Source organism: Rhincodon typus, chromosome 39, assembly GCF_021869965.1.
Source record: "Rhincodon typus isolate 14 chromosome 39, sRhiTyp1.1, whole genome shotgun sequence".
Classification (NCBI taxonomy): domain Eukaryota; kingdom Metazoa; phylum Chordata; class Chondrichthyes; order Orectolobiformes; family Rhincodontidae; genus Rhincodon; species Rhincodon typus.
Genome location: NC_063370.1, coordinates 13,588,430 through 13,610,262, shown reverse-complemented (window position 1 = coordinate 13,610,262; position 21,833 = coordinate 13,588,430). Strand labels below are relative to the sequence as shown.

Genomic DNA, 21,833 nt, shown 5'->3' with positions numbered 1-21,833 from the left:
AGAGAAAGAAAGAGAAAGAGAAAGAAAGAGAAAGAGAAAGAAAGAGAAAGAGAAAGAAAGAGAAAGAGAAAGAAAGAGAGAGAAAGAGACAGAGAGAGCGACAGAGAGAGACAGTGACAGAGAGTGAGAGAAAGATGCCTAGAGCTCCCTTTCGACATTTCTTTGAGCAGCATTCTTGCTGGTCTCACAAGGAAATCTGAAAAATAAAATTCAAAATCGGCCTTCTGGGTTTCGACTAATCTAAGAAGATTGAGGGCAAAACTGCCCTCCTGGCATCTCTACATGAATCTCAGAGTATAACAGCAATCGTGGTCCTGAAATGCATGCAGCCTGCATATTTTAAGTCAGACCCTACTTCTTGCTATGACTGCCTGACTCAAAATACTAGCGAGGAAGTGGATCAACAAGAGAATGCAAATGCCTCCTTTTCCTCTCACTATCTTTGCCTACACAGTTTCTACCACATTTGTAGGAGGAAAGAGGAGAGGGCAAAAGTTGGGGGTGGGTAAGAAGAGAGCGAGAGTGAGAGAGAAGGAGAATGTTAAAATTTGTGCCTTTTTTTATTTTAATGCTTACATTCATTGGAGTAAATCTTTAAATGAACAATTTACTGGCCTTATTACACAGCCACTTTTGGAGTACTGCGTGCAATTCTGGCCTCCCTCCTATAGGAAGGATGTTGTGAAACTGGAAAGAGTTCTGAAAAGATTTACAAGGATGTTGCCAGGGTTGGAGGGTTTGAGCTATAAGGAGAGACTGACTAGGCTGGGGTTGTTTTCCCTGGATCATTGGAGGCTGAGAGGTGAGCTAATAGATGTTTATAAAATCATGAGGAGCATGGATAAGATAAATAGGCAAGTCTTTTCGCTGTGTGGGGAGTCCAAAACTGGAGGGCATAGGTTTAAGATGAGAGGGGAAAAATATAAAAAAGGTCCTAAGGGGTATCTTTTTCACAAAGCAGGTGGTGCATGTATGAAATGAGCTGCCAGAGGAAGTGGTGGAGGCTGCTACGATTACCACATTTAAAAGGGATCTGGATGGGTATATGAATAGGATGGGTTTAGAGGGATATGGGCCAAATGGGATGAGATTTATGTAGGATATCTGGTCAGCATGGATGAGTTGGACTGAAGGTTTGTTTTGTGCTATATATCTCTCTGACTCTATGTGTAAAAACTGCCTCTCTGAATTGAACACTAATAGGGAAGAATGTGCACACATGTCAATATTTGCATCTTGAACAGTCTCCTCCAAGTTTTCATTGCAGCACTCAGTTTAAGGTGGGCTACAAATGTCAGCTGAAAATTACAAATCTGGAATGAATATTGTTGATTTTGTGGTCAGTCCTTCCTGTTGTTTGCATTAAAATCCAGACTACAAGAACTTAAAAATTCTCATAAAAAGCATCATCTTGAAAAGTTAACGGATGTTTTGATTCTTATTGCTGGTCTTCTTGTGTCATACACCTTTCCTTTCCCACAGTACGACACCAGGATTACATGGATGTCAGTGAGAGTGAGAGTGAATTCTCAGATGTTTCATTGTTTAGGATGCCTCCTTATAATTGTAGTCAACTGCATTTGTTGGTTACATCTCTATTTCTACATAAGGGCCTTGCAGCAGCTCACAATAGTCCTCAGGCAACCGAGAAACTGCCAAGAGACTAAGTTTCAATGGCTCCTAATGGGAGGGATTCTTCTGGATCAGTGGACAGCTTGCACGCCTTTGGCTGTTATAGGTTACAGTTTAATTGCTGGATACAGCATATGAAGTTGCCTCTCAAAAGCCTTGCTTGCTGGCTATGCCTAGAAGGGATGGCAATGAGGGTGACTGAGCTGCTTGCCCATTCCACTCTTGATATAAAACTTGACTCCTCATGATGGATGCAGCAAAATCAGTAAGCAGATATCGGTCAGCTAATTTAGTAGATTTCAGGCAGCCAGTAGTTCCTCTGCAAACAGTATTGAGGACATGATCCAACTTCTTGGCATGGTGACAGAATAATATGTTAGAACACAGACTGCCATTTTCTTCTTTGCTCTGTTATGACCAGTCCCCAAGTGAGGGTTCCCAATTCATGTTAGAGGTGAGGAGGGAGGAACTGACTCCTCCTCTCTGTTGAACGCTGCCCCCTTCCTGTTTGTTATGACAAGGCAAAATTAAAGGATCCTTTCCCACATGGATACCTTTTCCAATTCCAATGAATTTATGTACTACCTATTTATGCTTTTAACAGAACCAGTTTAACCCGACAGATAACAAGTAAACCCTTGGGAGCCAAGATACATATTGGCTTGGTTCTAGGAGATTTACATGGAAACTCCAGAGTCTGTAAAGTTAAAAAACAATTCTTTGTTGAAATTAAAAGTAGAATATGCAAAGCTTTGTTTGGAATTTTTGTTTCCAGTACAAGTCCTAACAATATCTAGTGTTAAATTAATAATGCTTGCCTAACAATATCTAGTGTTAAATTAATAATGCTTGTTGTGTTCTTTTGTCAATGATCTTCCTTCCTCCCTTTAAAATGCTAACAACTGCAAATTCAATCTTCTTTTTAAATAGTTACCAGCCTGCACAGATATCCACAATGTAACAAGGCATTTATAACTTTCTTGATGTATTCATATGATATCAACTGTTTAGCTACGTGTTGGTAACCATTTGAACACTCCAGGAAACTGCTGCCAGCTTTAGTCATTTCTTTAAAATAATATTTCATAATCCCCTAATGCTTAGTCCCTGATTTGCAGTGACACAGCATTACTTTAAACCAATACATGCTTACACATAACTAACTTTTTGGCAGTTATAGTGAAGATATCCTTTAGAAGCTTTGGATGACTTCCTGATAGCACCACAGTGTGACAGTTGAAAATTCATAGTATCACTTGAAGATTGTTTTTACGTTCAGGAACACATCTAAGACTCAATACTTCTCCTGCAGTTTTGTTAATACTCACTGGGGATCTTCTCTTCTTCAGCTGGAGTATCCTCAACCTCTTTCTTCTTTCTTAAACCCTTGACTTTCTCAACAAGATTTAGAAAGCGGCCTTTGAGCGACGTATCCGTTTCTTCCTCTTCCTCCTCTTCTTCTATCTGAATACCTGTGAGGTAAAATGATATTTCTTTAGAGGAGTGTGAAAACCCTAGCATCTAAGTTTTGTAGATGGGAAGAATTATTTTGGATCTTTTGACCTTATCTTTGTGGTTTGGAAAATATAGATGAATCAGATGTAACAGTATTGGATTAACTCTGTATTGTTAGGACATTTCAGTGTCAACCACATTCCTATGGGTTTGGAGTCACATGTAGGCCAGACAGGATAAGGATAGCATTGTTCTCTCTCCACAAAAAGGACATTAATGAACCAGATGGATTTTACAATCAAAAATGGCTTCATGGTCACATTACTGATGACAGGGAGGGAGTTCCAGGATTTTGACCCAGTGATAGTGAAGCAATGGCGGTATAGTTCTAAGTGGAAGGTAATGACATTACGGTAATATAGCCTGACTGGTAAACAAGGAGCCCAGGACAATGCTCCTGGGACACAGGCATGCAGCGATTATGGTACTGTTTCAAAAGGATGCCAGTCTTACAACATAATTATCGCACTGATTCTAGTGTCTGAATCATGTTTTTGTAGGTCAATGGTTTCAAACCATTTACAGTGGTCTCATACTTACCACAATGAGTAAGAAGTTTGCTGTGGAAATTGAGCAGCACATCTTTCACATTATCTGAAAGAGGGCATTCCTCTTCATCTGTCTCCAATTTAAAATTCATTAGCATGTTAATCTAAAATGAAAGCACACAATCCAGCATGAACAATAATTTAAAATAATACTCATTATATATTATCAGTAATGAAGCAGGCTAAAGAGTTTGTCACATTCACTGTATTGTCCATACAGAAAATTCCATATGTAAATTAATTTTGGGTACACTGCTCATTTGTTAAAAAGATTACGTTTATTCTATCACAGATCTCTAAATTTGTTTAAAGTATATAGAAAAAGTATTCTAGTATAGTTAAAATAATCAGCGAGTCACTCCATGTACATATTGTGCTGCACTGGTACTGGTACATCCTTGGATTGTGATTCCCTACCATGGGGTCTGGGTGTTCATTGTCCGTACTGCACTCAAGGCTACTCTAGCTAGCTAGACTGCTCTTGCTCCAAATCTGTTGCATCTCTATCTTTATGTTATCTAACAGTAATTCTCTCTCACTCTAAGTCCTGTAAGCTATCTGTTAATATTCCAGTGCATAGAATACTGATTACAGCATTCTGGTGCAGAGTTTTCAATCCTGTCTTCTTCGAGTCTCGATGTAAATGTAAGGGATGCCTTTAGGTCCAAGCTGAGATAAAATTTATTTACTTGGAGGGTTGTGAACTTTTCCTATTCTCTACCATAGAGGGCTGTGGAGGTTCAGTCTTTGAGTACATTTAAGGTACAGATTGATAGACTCCTGTTTACCAGTGGTGTACATGGTTATGAGGATGGGATGAGTAAAAGGCATTGAAGTGTTCAATCAGTCATGATGTACTGAATGGCAGGGCTGGCTTGACAGGCTGAATGGCCTACTCCTGTGCCTATGTTCCAATAACAATTGACTGTTGATGTCAGACTTGGATGAGCATGTACATCAGCATTAACATTCATTTCTCATAACGCATAACAATACCATCCGTACATCAACTTCAGTTACAAATTCCTTAAGGAGAAGGGCACAAATAAATTCAGGAGTAGATCTGTCCTGCATCTGAGGGATTGTAACCTATTCCCCAAATACATCCATCCATCAGTAATTCTGTGACAAGGTGTGATTCTCATCGCTCCTGACACTCTGGTCAAAAATTTGAGACAGCAGATTGTTAAGTAGGACCAACTCATTAAATACGCTTCCTGCTTGAATAAATGCAAAATACTGTGAATGCTGGAAATTGGAAACAAAAAACAGAAATTGCTGGAGAAATTCAGCAGGTGAGGAAGCATTTATGAAGAGAGGAAAAGAGTTAACGTTTTGAGCATGAAGGACCCTTCTTCAGAAATGAAAGTGCTGGGAAGTGGTGGCTCTTATGCTATTCACAGCTTACTGTCCCCTCTGTCAACAGCACCAAAGCCACCATTTTCCAGCACTTTTCATTTCTGAAGAGTCATATCAGACTCGAAACATAACTCTGTTTTGCTCTGCATGGGTGCTGGGTTTCTGCAGCACTTTGTCAATGTCTCACCCTACCTGTAACCTTAAATAGTCTGCATTCCCAAGACAGCCCTACCAGGCTAGTATTTCAAAAAGGGCAGCCTCTCAACCACAGCTGTATAAATTAGTTTCATCACTGTAAGATCAACTGAAAGAGATTTTAATTTTTTTTTTAGAAAAGCATAGTTGCATTTGTTCCTTGGACATCACATTTGTGCTTTGCTTCCTCCAATACGCCCATCATCCACTTTGATATCTTAAATAGTAATACCTTAGTCACTAACTGTTTTGATGTTCATACCATATTACCTTAAAATTTTATAATATGAACAGCAAGTTTAAATTACTCAGCATAAAAAGTTTGATACTTTCATATGTGAAAATCTGCAATCATTCAAAGCAGGAAATATGAAATCGAAAACAACTAGATGCCTAATACAGCTGAACATTAATGTGTCTATTACAGTGATAATACTGGACACAAATGAGTGAAGTTGACTTGTAAAAGCATTGACTTTTGTAAATCAAAATCACTTTATCCTCAGTGTTACCTTTCATAGCGCTTGTTAGCAGAACACCTGAATATTGCTGAAAAAATGAGGCACACTGACAAAGCCTTTGATCCTGCACTCCTCAGGACAGAATCACAAGAATGCCAAATCTCAAAGAGGACAACAATTTATATTGTAAGAGAGTGCTGATTGGTTGGCAAGTGGACTCTGATTGGTAGAGGTGTTATCATGAGTAATGTACCCCAATCAACCATCCAGCTTTAGTTTATATTCAAACCAGGCAAGATAGCACTGATTAGGAAATGTGCCAGGAAATCTTTTGTTCAGTTGAAAAAAATGCAATGCATGGAAATACATTCAGCTATAGTTTAAAATTTTTGACTATTTCCCATTAACTTCAGTTGTATAATCCAGAAAGGATTTACCTGCTCTTGAGGGGGTGAACGGAATTCCCTGGTTTTTCTGGCAGTTTCGGCTGCGGACATGTTAAAAGAGAACATGAGCTCTCGGTAGCGTTCCCTCTGATCTGTTTGCATATTATTGATAAATTTATCAGCTAACGAAGCAATTGATTCAACTCGGTGTCGAAGTTCACAGTCACAGAAGAATTGCAAAAGTTTGCACATCTGTTTGGAGGGAGAAGATTAGTCAGGAAACTGGAATTGCATTTCATTTTTCTTCCGATTACAATGTATCAATTTCTAGTGAATTAATAATCTGACAAAATAAACAAGCTGTTAAGAATATTACTGTAGCATGAATTAAGTATTTCACTTTTTAAAACTTATTCTTCCACAGGATGTAGATGACATGTGCTAAACCAATATTTACTGCTACTCCTCAATTCCATTCAGAAGGTAGTGGTGAGCCACTTTTTGAACCGTTGCAGTCTGTGTGGTATAGATACATCCTCATTGCTGTTAATAAGATTTTGACTCAGCAACAGGCCAGGAATGGTCATATAGTTCAAACGCATGATGGTGTTTGGCATGGAAGGGAACCTGAACTGGTGGTGTTCCAATATGCCTGCTGCCCTCGTACCTTTAGCTGGTAGAGGTTGAGAGTTTAGAAGGTGCAGTCAAAGAAGTTCTGGTGATCTTGTTGTGTACATCGTACACACTACTGTCACTGTATGTTGGTGGCAGAGGGAGTGAATGTTTAAATTCATTTACTTTCTGGTCTATGGAAGCAACTATTATAGTGACTTTACACAGCATGACTGATGAAGTGTTACCTAACATGGACTAATTGTATAATTTTACACATGATAATCACCAACTCAGAATCACATTAATAGGAATTTCTCTCCGATAATACTAACATTTAAAAAGAGATAAAATATGTTAGGATAGGAAACAGATACTGCTGTTTTCTATGTAAGTGCCAGGCAAGAAAGTCTATTAGAGGTGGATCTTAAAAGTTCTCATTGAGAACCTTTGATTTCCAACTGAATTAAAATTGGTAGACTAGATTGGTAAACTATATTACTGAAAGGATGTGAAAAGTCATCATACAAAGAGGAGATGAGAAACATGCAAATAGCTGTAGTTGCATGCTTTCTGGACATTACTTTTTTTGTATCTCTAAAGGGGGAGGGGGAGGTCGGTGAGTGGAACAGATGGAGAAGGTTTATCAAAAAGCATGTGGTGACCTGAACTGGAGAAGCTAAAAGAAGAGGAGCAACTCACTATTCTTGGACAAAATAATTTTTTATATTTTCTTTTATACAATGAGCAGGCCTAATGGTCTCCACTAATTTCAATAAATATATTTATAAAGAAGAAAATGGATTTTTCATACTTGTAATTTTACAGACTCGGGCAGTTTCATCTGCAAAAGTCCCTCCTCTAGTTCTTCCTCCTTCGTTTCTTCGCCTTCTTCCACAGACCTGTCCTCTTTGGGCTCTTCTACCTCTTCATGTTCATCTTTCTCTCCTTTCTCTCCAGCTTCTTCTGCTTCCCCTTCTTCCTCAGCAGTTGGTACTTCTTCATCCTTAGCACTTTCATCCTCAATCTTTTCAACTTCCTCCTTGACCTCAGCAAACACATTAGGTTCAATCATCTTAAGTATGTGCTTAACGTCTTCATCATCAAAGATCCCCATAATGAGGAGAGTGCTGACAAGTTTGAGTACTGGCACAAACTGAAATTCCACACTTCCGCCCACTGGATCCCTTGTGTGCTGCCCACCATCTTGGACAGCCTCTGTCAGCATGTTAATAGCTTTGTTTTTGAGAATGTCCAGTGGGATCTCAGGACTGAACTGGTAACGATCATTACTGGTGCCAACAAAAGATAAAGAGGCAAAATGTAGAGGTGGTCTCAAGCATGTGGTAACTCCTACACCAGGCAGGCCATAAACCTTGCTCTCTCCTGGGAACAATGTAATTTGTTTAGTTTCTTCAGTCATTGGGACAATAAACTCATTATTCATCATTAGTCGCGATCGTTTAGCTGACTCTAGATGGACACTGATAAGTAGATCATAATAGCCACTTCGCAGGAGGCCTGGTATATAGGTGTTCTCAATCGTGTAAAGTAACTGAAATTCATCAACATGGCTACATATGGCATGGGCAACCCGGTTGTTGCCCAATGCACACACTGCGCAATATAGTAGTAATGTGTGATAATGGAATTGCAACAGGTCTTTATGTTCAGAAAGCTCCAAGATGTCAATACACCTGCATGGAAATATTAAAATACAAACATTAAAATTCATTCAGCCAAGGGACTGCAATGTGACACCTGGTACAGTAATCTAAATCCAGTTGTGCAAAAATCAGACAATCAAATACATTTAGTCAAATTCTTTACCTTTATTTATGGATTACAGAACAATTATTTTCTAACAAAAACATTCTGCTAGTCAGGCAGTATCTGTGGTGCGTGTACGGAATAAACTGCCAGAGAAAGTGGTGAAGGCTGGTACAATTACAACATTTAAAAGGCATCTAGATGGGTACATGATTAGGATGTGTTTAGAGGGATATGGACCAAATGCTGGCAAATGGAAATAGATTACTTTAGGATATCTGGTCGACATGGATGAGTTGGACAGAAGGGTCTGTTTCCATGCTGTGCATCTCTATGAGTCTATGTTAATGTTTCAGGTTGATAGATGTTCAACAAAACTCCCAGTTAGACCCTGAAATGTTGGGTGGACTTTAATGGTCTACCTTGTGGCGAATTTGGTAGCAAGGCCTGCCAAGTCTAAGGTGGCTCAAAATGCAGCAGGTTTACCCTAAAAGAGGTGATATGGAGCTCTTGCCAATGGGAGAAACCCCATCAACTCTATTGCATACCGTACATTAACTCAGTTTCTCTCTCTACAGATGTTGCCTGACCCGAGATTATTTCCGGCATTTTTATATTTTAATTCCATTTTTCCACATCTACAATACAATTGTTTTCTAGCTCCTAACCTGTTCTCCTCTGGAATATGCAGTGCCATCATGACAAGTGGTTCTGAGCATTCTACCATCCAGCCATGCCGTTCACTGATCCGTGCAGTTTCCGCTTTCAAAAAATCATTAGGCACCCGACTCCATACTACTGGTGTGATCATTTGGACGTCAAGTCTGGGAGGACACTGAGGGATGGTGTTCTTTCGCTCGCTCTTAAACATAGCTGCTGAAATAGGCATAATATTCTGTAAAATACAAAAACGGCAAAAATAATTATTGCCACATGGTCAAGTCTTTGAACAAAGTTTTCTATGTAAATGGTGTTATATCATGGCTGTATATTCATGCTACTTAGAAATCACAATCTTAAGGACACAAAGACAAACTTATAGCAGAGTTGTATTTGCTGCTCTCTTTTGTGGTGTATGTATTTACTTCACCAATGTACAAGCCAATCATCTGCAATACCTCTGAGCTCTAATGAACGTCTTTGTGCGAAACTTTAATACTTTCCTTTCTTTACAGATGTTGACTGGCCCACTTACTGTTTAGTACAGGTTCTGTTAGTGTTTCAGATTTCCAGCATCTGCAGTATTTATTTTGCAGGATGTGTACAACTAAGAATGGACAGAATTTTGAAAGCCCACTGGAGGCAGGAATAGAGAAGGAATCCAGTCTTTCTCACTACTGGGATGCATGCTGGTTAAGGACGTTAACGAGGTTATGTTACAACCGGGGAAAGGAAGCAGTTTCTTGGCAGCCGACTCATGCAGGCCAAGGCTCCTGAGATACTTTAAGACTCCTTTCCCTTGCTGTCAATGCAGGAAAATGGCTGCAGCTGCAGCCACAGGCTCTCTGGTTGTAATTAATCTAACAAAACCTGTTAGTCATGAGCCAGTGACATCAGCCTGACATCAGTGCTCCAGCCTCAAAGTAAAAATCCTGCTCATACACGGAGCAGGTTCCGAATTATTAATGGTCCTGACACTGTTTTTTGAAGAAAAACAGAAATAATAATTTGAGACGAAGATCAACTATGTAATGCTATGTGCGCGTCCTATAACCCAATGTCACACATACCTTCAGCTTTCCAAGCTCAAATTGGAACATATTCTGGCTGGAAGGCTGAACAAAGACTGCAGGGAATAACTTCTTACTTGGTTCAACCTATGAAACATATTAAAGTGAAGCAAACAGCATTAAAACACGTGCAGCTGAAGTCTGACAAAGTAAAAATAGATATCCGTTTAAGAAGACTAAAAGAGGCAGGTGCAGAATTAGGCCATTCAGCCAGAGTGTACTCCAACATTCAATGAGATCATGGCTAATCTGATTACCCTCAACTCAACTTTCCTGCTTTTTCACCATGACCCTCAATTCCTTTGCTGATTAAAAATCTGTCTAACTCTGCCTTGAATATACTTAATGACCTTGCTTCAATAGCCCTCAGCAGTATAGAATTCCACAGATTCAATACCATCTGAGAGATAAAATTCCTCTTCAAACGTCTTAAGTGGACAATCCCTTACTCATATATATGCCCTCTGGTTCTAGACTCTCCTATAATGGAAAACAACCTCGCTGCAACTACACTGTCAAACCTCTTCAATAAAGGTCACCTCATTCTTCTAAACACTAACGAATACAGGCCTACCTATTCAATCTCTTCCCCATAAGAAAAGCCAGGATCAACTTTGTGAATCTTCTCTGGACTGTCTCCAATGCCAGTATCTTTTCTTACATAAGGGGAGAAAAACTGTTCACAGTATTTTGTGTTCTAACAATGCTTAGTCTAGTTCTAGCATGACTTCCTATTTTTAAATTCTATTCCATTTGAAATAAAGGCCAACATTTCATTTGTCTCCCTCATTACCTGCTGAACATATATACTAGCTTTTTGTGTTCATTGCTCAAGGGTCACCAAAATCTCTGCACTGCAGCTTTCCAAATTCTTTCTCCATTTAATATTCAGCTCTCATGTTCTTCCTGCAAAAGTGCATACCCTCACATTCTCCCACATTGTATTCCAATTGCCAAGTTTTACTCACTCACTTAACCTGTCAATATCTTGAATCATCTCCACTACTTACACCCCCAACCCTATCTTTGTGCTATCTGCAAACTTGACAATTGTACAAAAACAGAAGTTGCTGGAAAAGCTCAGCACGTCCAGCAGCATATGTGAAGAAAAAAATCAGATTTAACCTTTTGGGTCCGGTGACCCTTTCTCAGAATTGTTCTGAGGAAGGGTCACCGGACCCGAAACATTAACACTGATTTTTTTCTTAGCTTTTCCAGCAACTTCTGTTTTTGTTCCTGATTTACAGCATCCGCAGTTCTTTCAGTTTTTTTTGATGGTTGTACATTCACTTCCCACATCCACGTCATTAATACATGACTGTACATCCTTACAAGAAGCTTTTTGGGGAATGCAGGGTGCGGTAGTGGTGACAGGGAACATGGTCAGAGGGAGGGAGAGATCAGGAGCCAAGGAAAGGTGGGGTGGAGAAAGAGGAAGAAATCGCTGAACAAAGTAGACAAAAGAGAATAGGCCTCCCGGCTCTTTGTCCCTTCTCATCGAACCCTTCCCACTTCTGGGCCCTCTTCCCTCCTCTCTCCAGGTCAATCTCCCCGTCCCATGTTCAGATATCTGCTTCTGAAAATCCAAATATATTACATATACTACTTCCCTTTATCTATCCTGCTTGTTACCTCCTCAAAGAACTCTAGTAACTTTGTTTGTCATGATTTCCCCTTCTTGAAGCCATGCTGATGATACTTCATCACATTATGCATTTCTAAATGCTCAGCTATCACATTCTTATCATACGCTAACACTGCCCCAATTACAGGCATCAAGTTAACTGGCCTTGGGTTACCTGGTTTTCTCGTCTCCCTTTTTCAATGAAGATGCAACCCACCCGGTTTGGGGATGGATCAGCCTTTATTCTCTAGTACTTTTCTCTCTATTGATACTTATTGTACTGAGTTCATCTCCCATTTTTACTCCTCAATTATTTAGTATTCTTGGAATGCCAGTATCTTCCACCATGAAGACTCATGCAAAGTATTTATTCAACTTCCCTGCTAGTTCTTGGTTCCTCATTGTTATATAAGCTCTTACTTCCTGTTTTAATAATACTTGCCAATTTATCCTCAGAAGTTTTTTTTGATCATCTTTTGTTCGCTGGAAAAATTCTTCCAATGCTCTGGATGATCACTAATCTTTGCCTCTTTGTATGTTTTGTTTCTTTCAATTTAATATTGTTTTTAGCTTCTTTGTTTAATCATGGTTTGTTTAATCCCCTTCATAGAATTCTCCTTTCTCATTGGGACATATTGTTGTGAGTCATGAACTGTTTTCTTAAATATCTGCCATTGATCATCAACTATCTTTACTGCTAAATTCCTGTCCTCATCCACTCCAGCCAACTGTGTCCTCATGCCTTTGTAATTATCCTAACTTCAGTTTAGCACAGTTGTTTCGATCCAAGTTTCTCAGACTAAACTGAATGTTAAAACCTACCATATTATGTTCACTCTTTCCTAGTGGATCTTTTACTTTGAGATCATTTATTAAATCTGCCTCATTATTCATTAAACTATCCAAAATATCCAAATCCCTGGTTTGATGCATGCATCTTGTTCTAGGGTCTGGTCTTGGACAGATTCTATGAAGTCTTCCTCCTAGCTTTCTCTGTCAATTTAATTTACCCAATTTACATGTTTTTGGAATGCATTCACATACGTAAATCGTATGAAAGCTGTAAAATAGATGAGTACCCTCAAACACACTGGCATTATAAACTTTCATCCTAATATTTTGTAAATAAGAGTGTTGAATTTACTTTATACTCCGCCCCAATATTCTGAGGTCCTGATGTTTAACCCCTTGAATAGAGTTTACGGTGAAATGATCAATTTGCTTGTCTGAAACACTGATATAATCTTAACACATAGTATTAGATATAAGCTACTACATCTTAGCAAAATGTTGTGTCCCAATTACTAGGGCTCCATCCTTTCAAACTCAGCTCAGGGAATTATAATAATCAGAACATTTGAGTATGGGAGCTGGGACATCATGTTGCAGTTGTACAGGTCATTGGCGAGGCCACGTTTAGAATACTGCTTACAATTCTGATCATCCTTCTACAAGAAGGATGTTGATAATCTTGATGGGGTGCAGACAACATCTAGAAGAATACTGCTGGAACTGGAGCATTCGAGTTATAGGGACAGGCTGAATAAGCTGGGAGTTTTCCTCTCGGAGGCTGAAGGGTGACCTTATAGAGGTTTATAAAAATCATGAGGAGCATGGATAGAGTGACTAGCCAAGGTTTTTTCCTAGGATGTGGGAGGCCAAAATTAGAGGGCACAGGTTTAAGGTGAGAGGGGAAAGATTTAAAAAGGGACCTGAGGAGTAACTTTTTCACGCAGAGGGTGGTGCATGTATGGATTGAGTTGCCAGAGGAAGTGGCGGAAGTGGGTACAATTACAGCATTTAAAAGGCATCTAGATGTGTACATGAATAGGAAGGATTTAGAGGGATTTGGGCCAAAGGCTGGCAAATGGGACTAGGTCAGATTGAGATGTCTGGTCAATGTGGACAGGTTGGACCGAAGGGTCTGTTTTTGTGCTGTTTGACTCTAACTCGAGCAGGTGTTTGAGTTTCTAACTCGAAAAAAACCTGATCTGAGTAGCTTTGCTTGTTTTCTTTAAACATCGAGCAGTGATGCTTCAGTAGCACAAGTTACTCTGATATAATTTGCAGCACAGGATCACAGCTACTCCAGCCAAAACCAACCTTGCAGAGTGGTGTTTTATTATTTATTCACTCATGTAATATCATCATTGCCCTTCACTAATTTCCATTGAACAGACTGGGTTGCTAGTGCATTTCAGAGGGTAGTTTAACAGTTCATTGTGTTATTGTGGATCTGGAGTCACATATAGACCAGAACATGTAAGAAGCCAATTTTTTTTCTTCTCGAAATACATAAATGAACCAGATTTTCCAACTGAGGACAATGTCACAGTCATCATTACTGAGACAAGCTTACAATTCCAAATTTATGAATTAAATTTGAATTCCATCACCTGCTGTGGTGGGATCTGAAACCATTTCCCCAAAGCATTAGCCTGGACCTTGTGACTACTAGTTCATAACACCTCCTTCTCCACATAATATATAACAAAGATAACAATATGCCTTAAGACACTTCACATTGGAGGGAAGAGAGACAAAGTTCGGTAAAATGAGGACAACAACTATATACATGGTTTAAAAATAAAAGACAGGTTTTTAAGAAAAAGGGAGAGCGAATTATTGAAAATGTAACAGTCATGAGTAATTTAACAAATAGGCTAAAGTAGTAGAAAGGAACTGTCCACAGGTCACGGACTTCAACTATGCACTTCATTAAACCCCACATAGGAGGCCATTAAATTTGGAAAAAGTGTCAAGTGGGGAAGCACTTCTGCAGAAACATAAGGGACCCAACGATGAGGCTCGTTTCTGATTCCTGAGCACACTGACATCTGACATCCATTGCCCCAGTGCGATTTTATGGGCGATGTGAGTTAAGTACAACAGAAGAACAGCAAGGTGGGAGGCCCAGTTAGATAGATATCTCATCACAGTGGTCAACCAACAGCCTCGCTGGGAGAGGTAGGCTGAAGCGGAGGCTAAAAGGAGATGAGGATGGCTGAAAAAGGAATCCACTCAAGGTTTGTAAGAATGAAAACTATTAGGGCTAAAATTGAATCAGAGATAGTAGGAACTGCAGATGCTGGAGAATCCGAGACAACAAGGTGCAGGGCTGGATGAACACAGCAGGCCAAGCAGCATCATAGGGCTATATGTGCACTCCTCTACAAGATTAACAGCGGCCAGGGTCTTTTCATCCTTATGGTTCCTTCACTGGAACTTGAGAAGAGGTTCCATTGGTCCACAGGCTCGCTACTGGCAGGCCATTTCTAAATAGCTGTTAGACTTCAGACTCAGTAGAAAGCCAATTTGATGACAGAAACATTCTGGTTCTGAAAATAGCTGAATATATTTTTCTTTCACAGGATGGGATACAAAATTTGCTTTCTTGAACTACTGCAGTCAATGTCATGTGATTACACTCAAACTTGGTGACAGTGAAGAACAGTCAATATTGTTCCAAGCGAAGATTGTGGCTTGGTTGGGAATTTGCTTCCACATGTCTGCTGCTCTTTTCTCTCTAGGTGGAAGGGCTTACACGATAAAGAACAAAGAACAATACAGACAGGAACAGGTCTGCTATTATGTCTGCTTCCACCAACTCCTCTGGCAGCGTGTTCCTGGCACTCACCACCCTTTGTGTGAAAAAGGTGCCTCGCACATCTCTTTTAAAACTTCCCCCCCTCGCACCTTGAACCTGTGTCCCCTAGTAATAGACCCCTCCACCCTGTGAAAAAGCCTCATACTTTCCACTCTATCCATGCCATTCACAATCTTCTAAACTTCAGTCAGGTTGCCCCTCAATCTCCTGCATTCCCGTGAAAACAAACCCAGTCTATCCAACTTTACTTCATAGCTAAAATTCCCCCGTACCAGGCAACATTCTAGTCAACCTTTTCTGTACCCTCTCCAAATCAACCACATCCTTCCAGTAGTGTGGTGACTAGAACAATACGCAATATTGTAAGTGCAGCCTAACTAAAGTTCTATAAAGCTGCAGCATAACTTATCTATCCTTATACTCAATAATCCTTCCAATGAAGGCAAGCATGCCTGAAGCCTTTCCTTTTACAACCTTATCTATCTGTGCTGCCATCTTCAGTGATCTATGGACCTGCACACCCAGATCTCTCTGTATGTCAATACTCCTAAGGGTTCTGTCATTCACTGTATATTTTCCTCTTGTACTTGACCTCCCAAAATGCATCACCTCACATTTGTCCGGATTAAACTCCATCTGCCATTTTTCTGCCCATGCCTCTAACTGATCTATATTCAGCTGTATCCTCTGACAATCCTCCTCACTATCCGCAACACTATCAATCTTTGTACTGCCCACAAACTTCTAATTAGGCCAGATACGTTTTCCCCCACATGATTTATCTATATCACAAACAGCAGAGCTCCTAGCACTGATCCTTATGTAACAGCACGAGTCACAGCCCTCCATTCCAAAAAGCATCCTTCAACTGCTACCCTCTGTCTCCTATAACTAAACTGGTTCTGTATTCATCTTGCCAACTTACTCCAATATCAAGCGACTTCACTTTGTACCAGTCTGCCATGAGGGACCTTATCAAAGGCTTCATTGAATTCCATGTAGACAACATCAACTGCTTTTCCCTCATCAATTATCTTCGTCACCTCCTCAAAAAACTCAATCAAGTTAGCGAGGCACGAACTCCTCCGCACAAAACCATACTGTTTATTGCTAATCAGTCCTTCTAAGTGCTTATAAATCTTGTCGCTAGGAATCTTTTCCAATAATTTCCCTACCACTGACGTGAGGCGCACAGGCCTGTAATTTCCTGGACTATCCCTGTTACCCTTTATAAGCAATGAGACAGCAGTAGCTATTCTCCAGTCCTCTCGGACCTCAGCTGTGGCCAAAGAGGATTCACAGATGTCTGTCAATGCTCCGGTAATTTGTTCTCTTGCCTCCCTTAATAGTCTGGGATAGGTCCCATTAGGACCTGGGGACTTATCTAACTTAATACATTTTAAGACATATATCACCTCTTCCTTTTTCATAACAACTTGGCTTAGAGATTCATCACTCCCTTCCCTGACATCATCCTCTACCAATTCCTTCTCTTTGGTGAATACCACACAAAGTATTCAGTTAAGACCTCACCTAATGCTTCTGGCTCCACACATACATTCTCTCCTTTGTCCTTGAATGGGCTACCTTTCCCCAGCTCCCTAAGATTGAAAAGTGTGATTGAAGAAGCCTTAATTGTTGCATTGTGTCCAGTAATAGGGTAAATACTGTTGCCATTGTGCATTGGTTGTTGAAGGACAGCATCTTGGATGATGGTGGTTGGGTTGCAAATCATGCTGGCTGCTCTGCCTTGGATAATTAGGGTTGTTTGGCTGCACTCATTCAGGCAAATGGACACAATTCCATCAAATCCTGCCTAGTCAGTGTAGACAGGTTTTGGAGTGTCAAAAGGAGAATTGCTCAGTTAGATTTCCCACTCTCTGGCCTGCTCATGTGGCCGTGGTATTATCCACTGGTGGAGGTGCCTAGCACAAGGCAATATAGCCTTAAATTAGAGTCAGGCTGTTTCAAGTTAGGAAATAACTCTTTCTGTAAAGGCTTATAGATGTGAAAAATTCAGAATCACTGAAGTATTACAGCGAGAAGGTTATTTGTTCTTTCGTGGCTATGCTGACCTTCCAAATAACCAGATCACTTCGTGGCATTGTCCTACTTTCTCCCCATGACCCTGTGCATTCTTCCTTTTCAAGTAATTATCTATTCCTTCTTGAATACCTTGATTTAAAGGGCTTCTACCATATACATTGGCAGTACATTCCAGATCCTAACCAGAATCACAACAGTGTAACAGTGCAGGAGGAGGCCATTCAAACCAGTTCTTCAAATGAAATTCATTACCTTGTGCCAATCCCACACCCTTGCACATTATTTATATTCAAACAATCATCCAATATCCTTGTTGCATTAAAACATTTCCCTCGTATCACTTTTTGTTTCTTTTATTCATTACTTTAAATTTGTGCCCTCTCATTCTTCAGTTAATCATGAGTTTCTCTCTATCTATCTGCTCTGTATAGGCCTGTTTTTGAATACTTTTTTTCAGTTTGCCTCTCAGCCTTCTCTTCTCCAAGAAAGAGTCCCAATTTCTTCAATCTATTTTCCAACAAAAGAAATAGTAACTCAATTTGTAATTTTAAATATAAATTCAATCCTTTTTTCTTGGACAAGGATATAAAAACAGAGCCAAGGTCAGCGGTACAGGAATAAAAACACATCAGTCACGATTTTACATTGTAGCAGAGCAGGTTCAAGGGACTGATTGGTCTGGTCCTGTTATTATGTTCCTAACTATTCACTTGTCTCTTGAGTGGGTTATCTACCACTTGGCAAAAGACTGTCCTACCTGGTAATAGGTGTTGATGTCTTTTCCATTAGCAGTGAACGTCATGAGACCAGTAGCTAAATCAACAAGGCAGCCAACCTCCAGATCAACATTACTGCGGCTCGCTTGCTGGGAATTGCTAAATTCACCTCCCCAAACCATGTAACAGTTGCTGCGCTTGATACTGTAGAGAGAACAAATGTGTCAACAGTACAAAAATATACTGATATTGCTGCAAAAATGAACACCAGTATTACAATACATTGAATGGCCACACATTTAAGCATTAAGAAACTAAATTTGACACAAAAATTGTAGTAAAGGTCTGAACCAATTCCAAAATGAAACACACACCACACACACACGAATCTATAGGGTGAATTTGTGTTAGCAGATACATTCTATTTTGTTCAAAAAGCACACAATTAATAGACAGTCAATGTGGTGTTTGATAAATTCCTACTTGAGAAATAAAACCAATCTGACTCCAAACCAAAACACAAACAGATTCTAAACAAGGCCTCACACCTAACATGCATTGTCTGACCTAAAATGTCACCTCTTTTTTACAGTGAAAAACCTTTAGTTCTGTCAGGGCAGTGACTTGAAAGCAACTTGGGAATTTACATATACATATTAAACAATTAAAATCTTTTAACTGATTAAAGATTTAACAGCATCTTAGGTTTCTTTAATACATCCTCATCTGTGCTGTGAACCGTTGATCTTTTACTTACAAATTCTGTGTCTGATACCACCTCACTAACACCTGAAGGGGGAGCAAGGCTCCAAAAGCTTGTGTTTTCAAATAAACCTGTTGGACTATAACTTGGTGCTGTGTGATTTCTGACCTTGTTCATCCCAGTCCAACACCGGCACCTCCACCTCCACCTCCACAAAATGGAAGTAGTGAGAGGACCAGTCCCAGAGACACTCACTTCTCGATTGTCAAGTCATGCATTTACACTACAGCTGCATTATAATGCAAAATGAAACTGCTTCAAACTGATGTTACACTTCTGTTGTGAATGCACTGTCTGTTGGCCAGAGAGTTGGATTGAAAATAAATAGTACAAACTAATTTCGGTGGTCTCCATCCCTTTCAACCTATACACGTCTGCAGCAAAGAAAATCTACTTCCAGAACCTTGCACACAGTGAGACAATAATGAAATAGTATATGGTTAAGTACATTGCCCACATCAGATTATGTTTTAAGTAAAAAGGGGTGGCACAGTGGCTCAGTGGTTAGCGCTGCTGCCTCACAGCGCCAGGGACCAGAGTTCAATTCCATCCTCGGGCAACTGTCTGTGTGTAGTTTGCACAGTTTCCCCATGTCCGTGTGGGTTTCCTCTGGGCACTCTGGTTTTCTCCATTAGTCCAAAGATGTGCGGGCTAGGTGGATTGGCCATGCTAAGTTGCTCATAGTGTTCAGGGATGTGTAGCTTAGGTGGGTTATGGGGGATGGGTCTAGATGGGATACTCTGAGGGTCAGTCTAGACTTGTTGGGCTGAAGGGCCTGTTTCCACACTGTAAGGATTCTGTGATTCTATGTTTTGCATTGTAGTTTAGCTGTGCAGTATTCTGAAAAAGAATAAAGGATCCTTTCCTGCCATAAATTCTAACTGTAAGAAACAAACAAACAAACAAACAAACAAACAAACAATCTGTTCAATATGTCAATCTGCTCTTCATAGAATCACAGAATCCCTCCAGTGTGGAAACAGGCCAGTCGGCCCCATAAGTCCACACTGACTCTCAGACTCTCCCACCTACCTTATTTCTGTAACCCTGCATTTCCTATGGCTAATCCACCTAACCTACACATCCCTGGACACTATGGGCAATTTAGCATGGCCAATCCACCTAACCTGCACATCTTTGGACTGTGGGAGGAAACCCACGCAAATATGGGGACAATGTGCAAACTCCACACAGACAGTCGCCCAAGGGTGGAAATGAACCTGGGTCTCTGGCGCTGAGACAGCAGTGCTAACTACCAAGCCACCATGCTGCCCATACTGAGCCACTGTGCCGCCAGTGAGGAGTACTCATATTCCCTGACTGGGAATCGAGCCTGGGCAGCAGTGGTGAGAGCACCAAATCCTAAACACTGGACCATCAGGGAAGGTGCAAACTGGAGGACCCAGAGGGCGAATGCACAAAAACTCCACACAGACAGTTGCCCAAAGGTAGAATCGAACCCAGATCACTGGCGCTTTGAGATTGCAGTGCGAACCACTGAGCCATCATGCTGCTCGCTTTTCTTTGTTAGAAAGTTACTAGCTTAGAAATGGTTATCGACATATTCATTTACAAATGTCAACTTCAAGCCACTTTGATTCTATGTAGATCCAACTCATCGGCTCAGCCACTACTAGTACTTAAACTATAAGCACTTGTTTGAACTCTTGTGAGGTGACATTAGATATTAGGAGTTTCTCATGAATGATAGTGAACAGTTCAGAGATTAGAAGAATGAGGGACGATTTCATTGAAACTTCAGAATACTGAGAGGCTTGGATGTGGAGATATGTTTCCACCAATAGGAGAGACTATGACCTGAGGGCACAGTCTCAGAATTAAGGGACGACCATTAAGAACAGAGAGGAGGAGAAATTTCTTTAGCCAGAGGGTGGTGAATCTGTGGAACTCATTGCCGCAGAGGGCAGTGAGGCCTAGTCATCGAGTGTATTTAAGACAGAAATAGACAGGTTCTTGATTAGTAAGCAGATCAAGGTTACAGGGAGAAGGCAGGGGAATGCAGCTGAGAAACAGATCAACCATGATCAAATGGTAGAAGAGACTTGATGGGCTGGATAGCCTAATTCTGCACCTATATCTTATGGTCTTAAATCCTTGAAGTGGTGCTTCAATGTACAATAGATTAAACTGCTAAAATCCCAGTGATTGCATTCAAAAATAACATGCAAAGTGTTTAAAATTTGTAAATATTGCACAATATCAACGTTAAAAAAATGTGCTATGCTTGGTAAAATACAGGATTACACAGAATATACGGCACAGAAATAGGTCATTCAGCTCAAGAAGTACGTGACATGACAGCAGCAGTCCTTTATACCAAGGCTACATTTAAACAAGGATGGTATCAAGGAGCCCTAGCAAAACTGGAATGGTTTCAAGGGACATGAGGGGGCAAATTCTTGGTTGGAGTCATGCCTAACATAGGAAAATGGCTGTGGTTGTTGGAGATCAGTCATCTCAGCTGCAGGACACTTCTGCAGGAGAACTTCAGGGTAGTGTCCTAGACCCAAACATCTTTGGCTGCTTCCATCGTAAGGTCATAAGTATGCAATCGTCAACAAACATCCCCAATGTTCAGCACCATTTGTCACTCCTCAAACACTGAAGCAGTCCAGGTTTATATGCAATAAAACCTGGACATATCAAGGCTTGGGTGACAAGCTGCAAGTAACATCAGCACAACTCAAATGTCAGGCAAATGACCATCTCCAATGAGAGACAAATCTAACCACTGGTCCTTGACATTCAATGGTGTTTTCATGACTGAATCTCCCACTATCAACATCCTAAGGGTTACCATTGATCCAGAAACTCAACCTGACTTGAAACATAAACACAGTGGCTACAA

General features: G+C 40.3%; 1 protein-coding gene across 1 annotated transcript in view; it reads right to left on the bottom strand.

Annotated features, from left to right (window-relative positions):
• LOC109927309 (ryanodine receptor 1-like) overlaps positions 1 to 21,833 on the bottom strand; it is a 380,829-nt gene that overhangs the window by 224,492 nt on the left and 134,504 nt on the right. Inside the window, exons 32-39 of the mRNA XM_048618232.1 lie at positions 18,243 to 18,405; positions 10,209 to 10,295; positions 9,147 to 9,373; positions 7,757 to 8,405; positions 7,523 to 7,714; positions 6,148 to 6,348; positions 3,688 to 3,799; positions 2,961 to 3,104 (exon numbers count right to left, since the gene is read on the bottom strand). Of these exons, the coding sequence (XP_048474189.1) occupies positions 2,961 to 3,104; positions 3,688 to 3,799; positions 6,148 to 6,348; positions 7,523 to 7,714; positions 7,757 to 8,405; positions 9,147 to 9,373; positions 10,209 to 10,295; positions 18,243 to 18,405 (1,775 nt within the window). The remainder of the gene's footprint in view (positions 1 to 2,960; positions 3,105 to 3,687; positions 3,800 to 6,147; positions 6,349 to 7,522; positions 7,715 to 7,756; positions 8,406 to 9,146; positions 9,374 to 10,208; positions 10,296 to 18,242; positions 18,406 to 21,833) is intronic.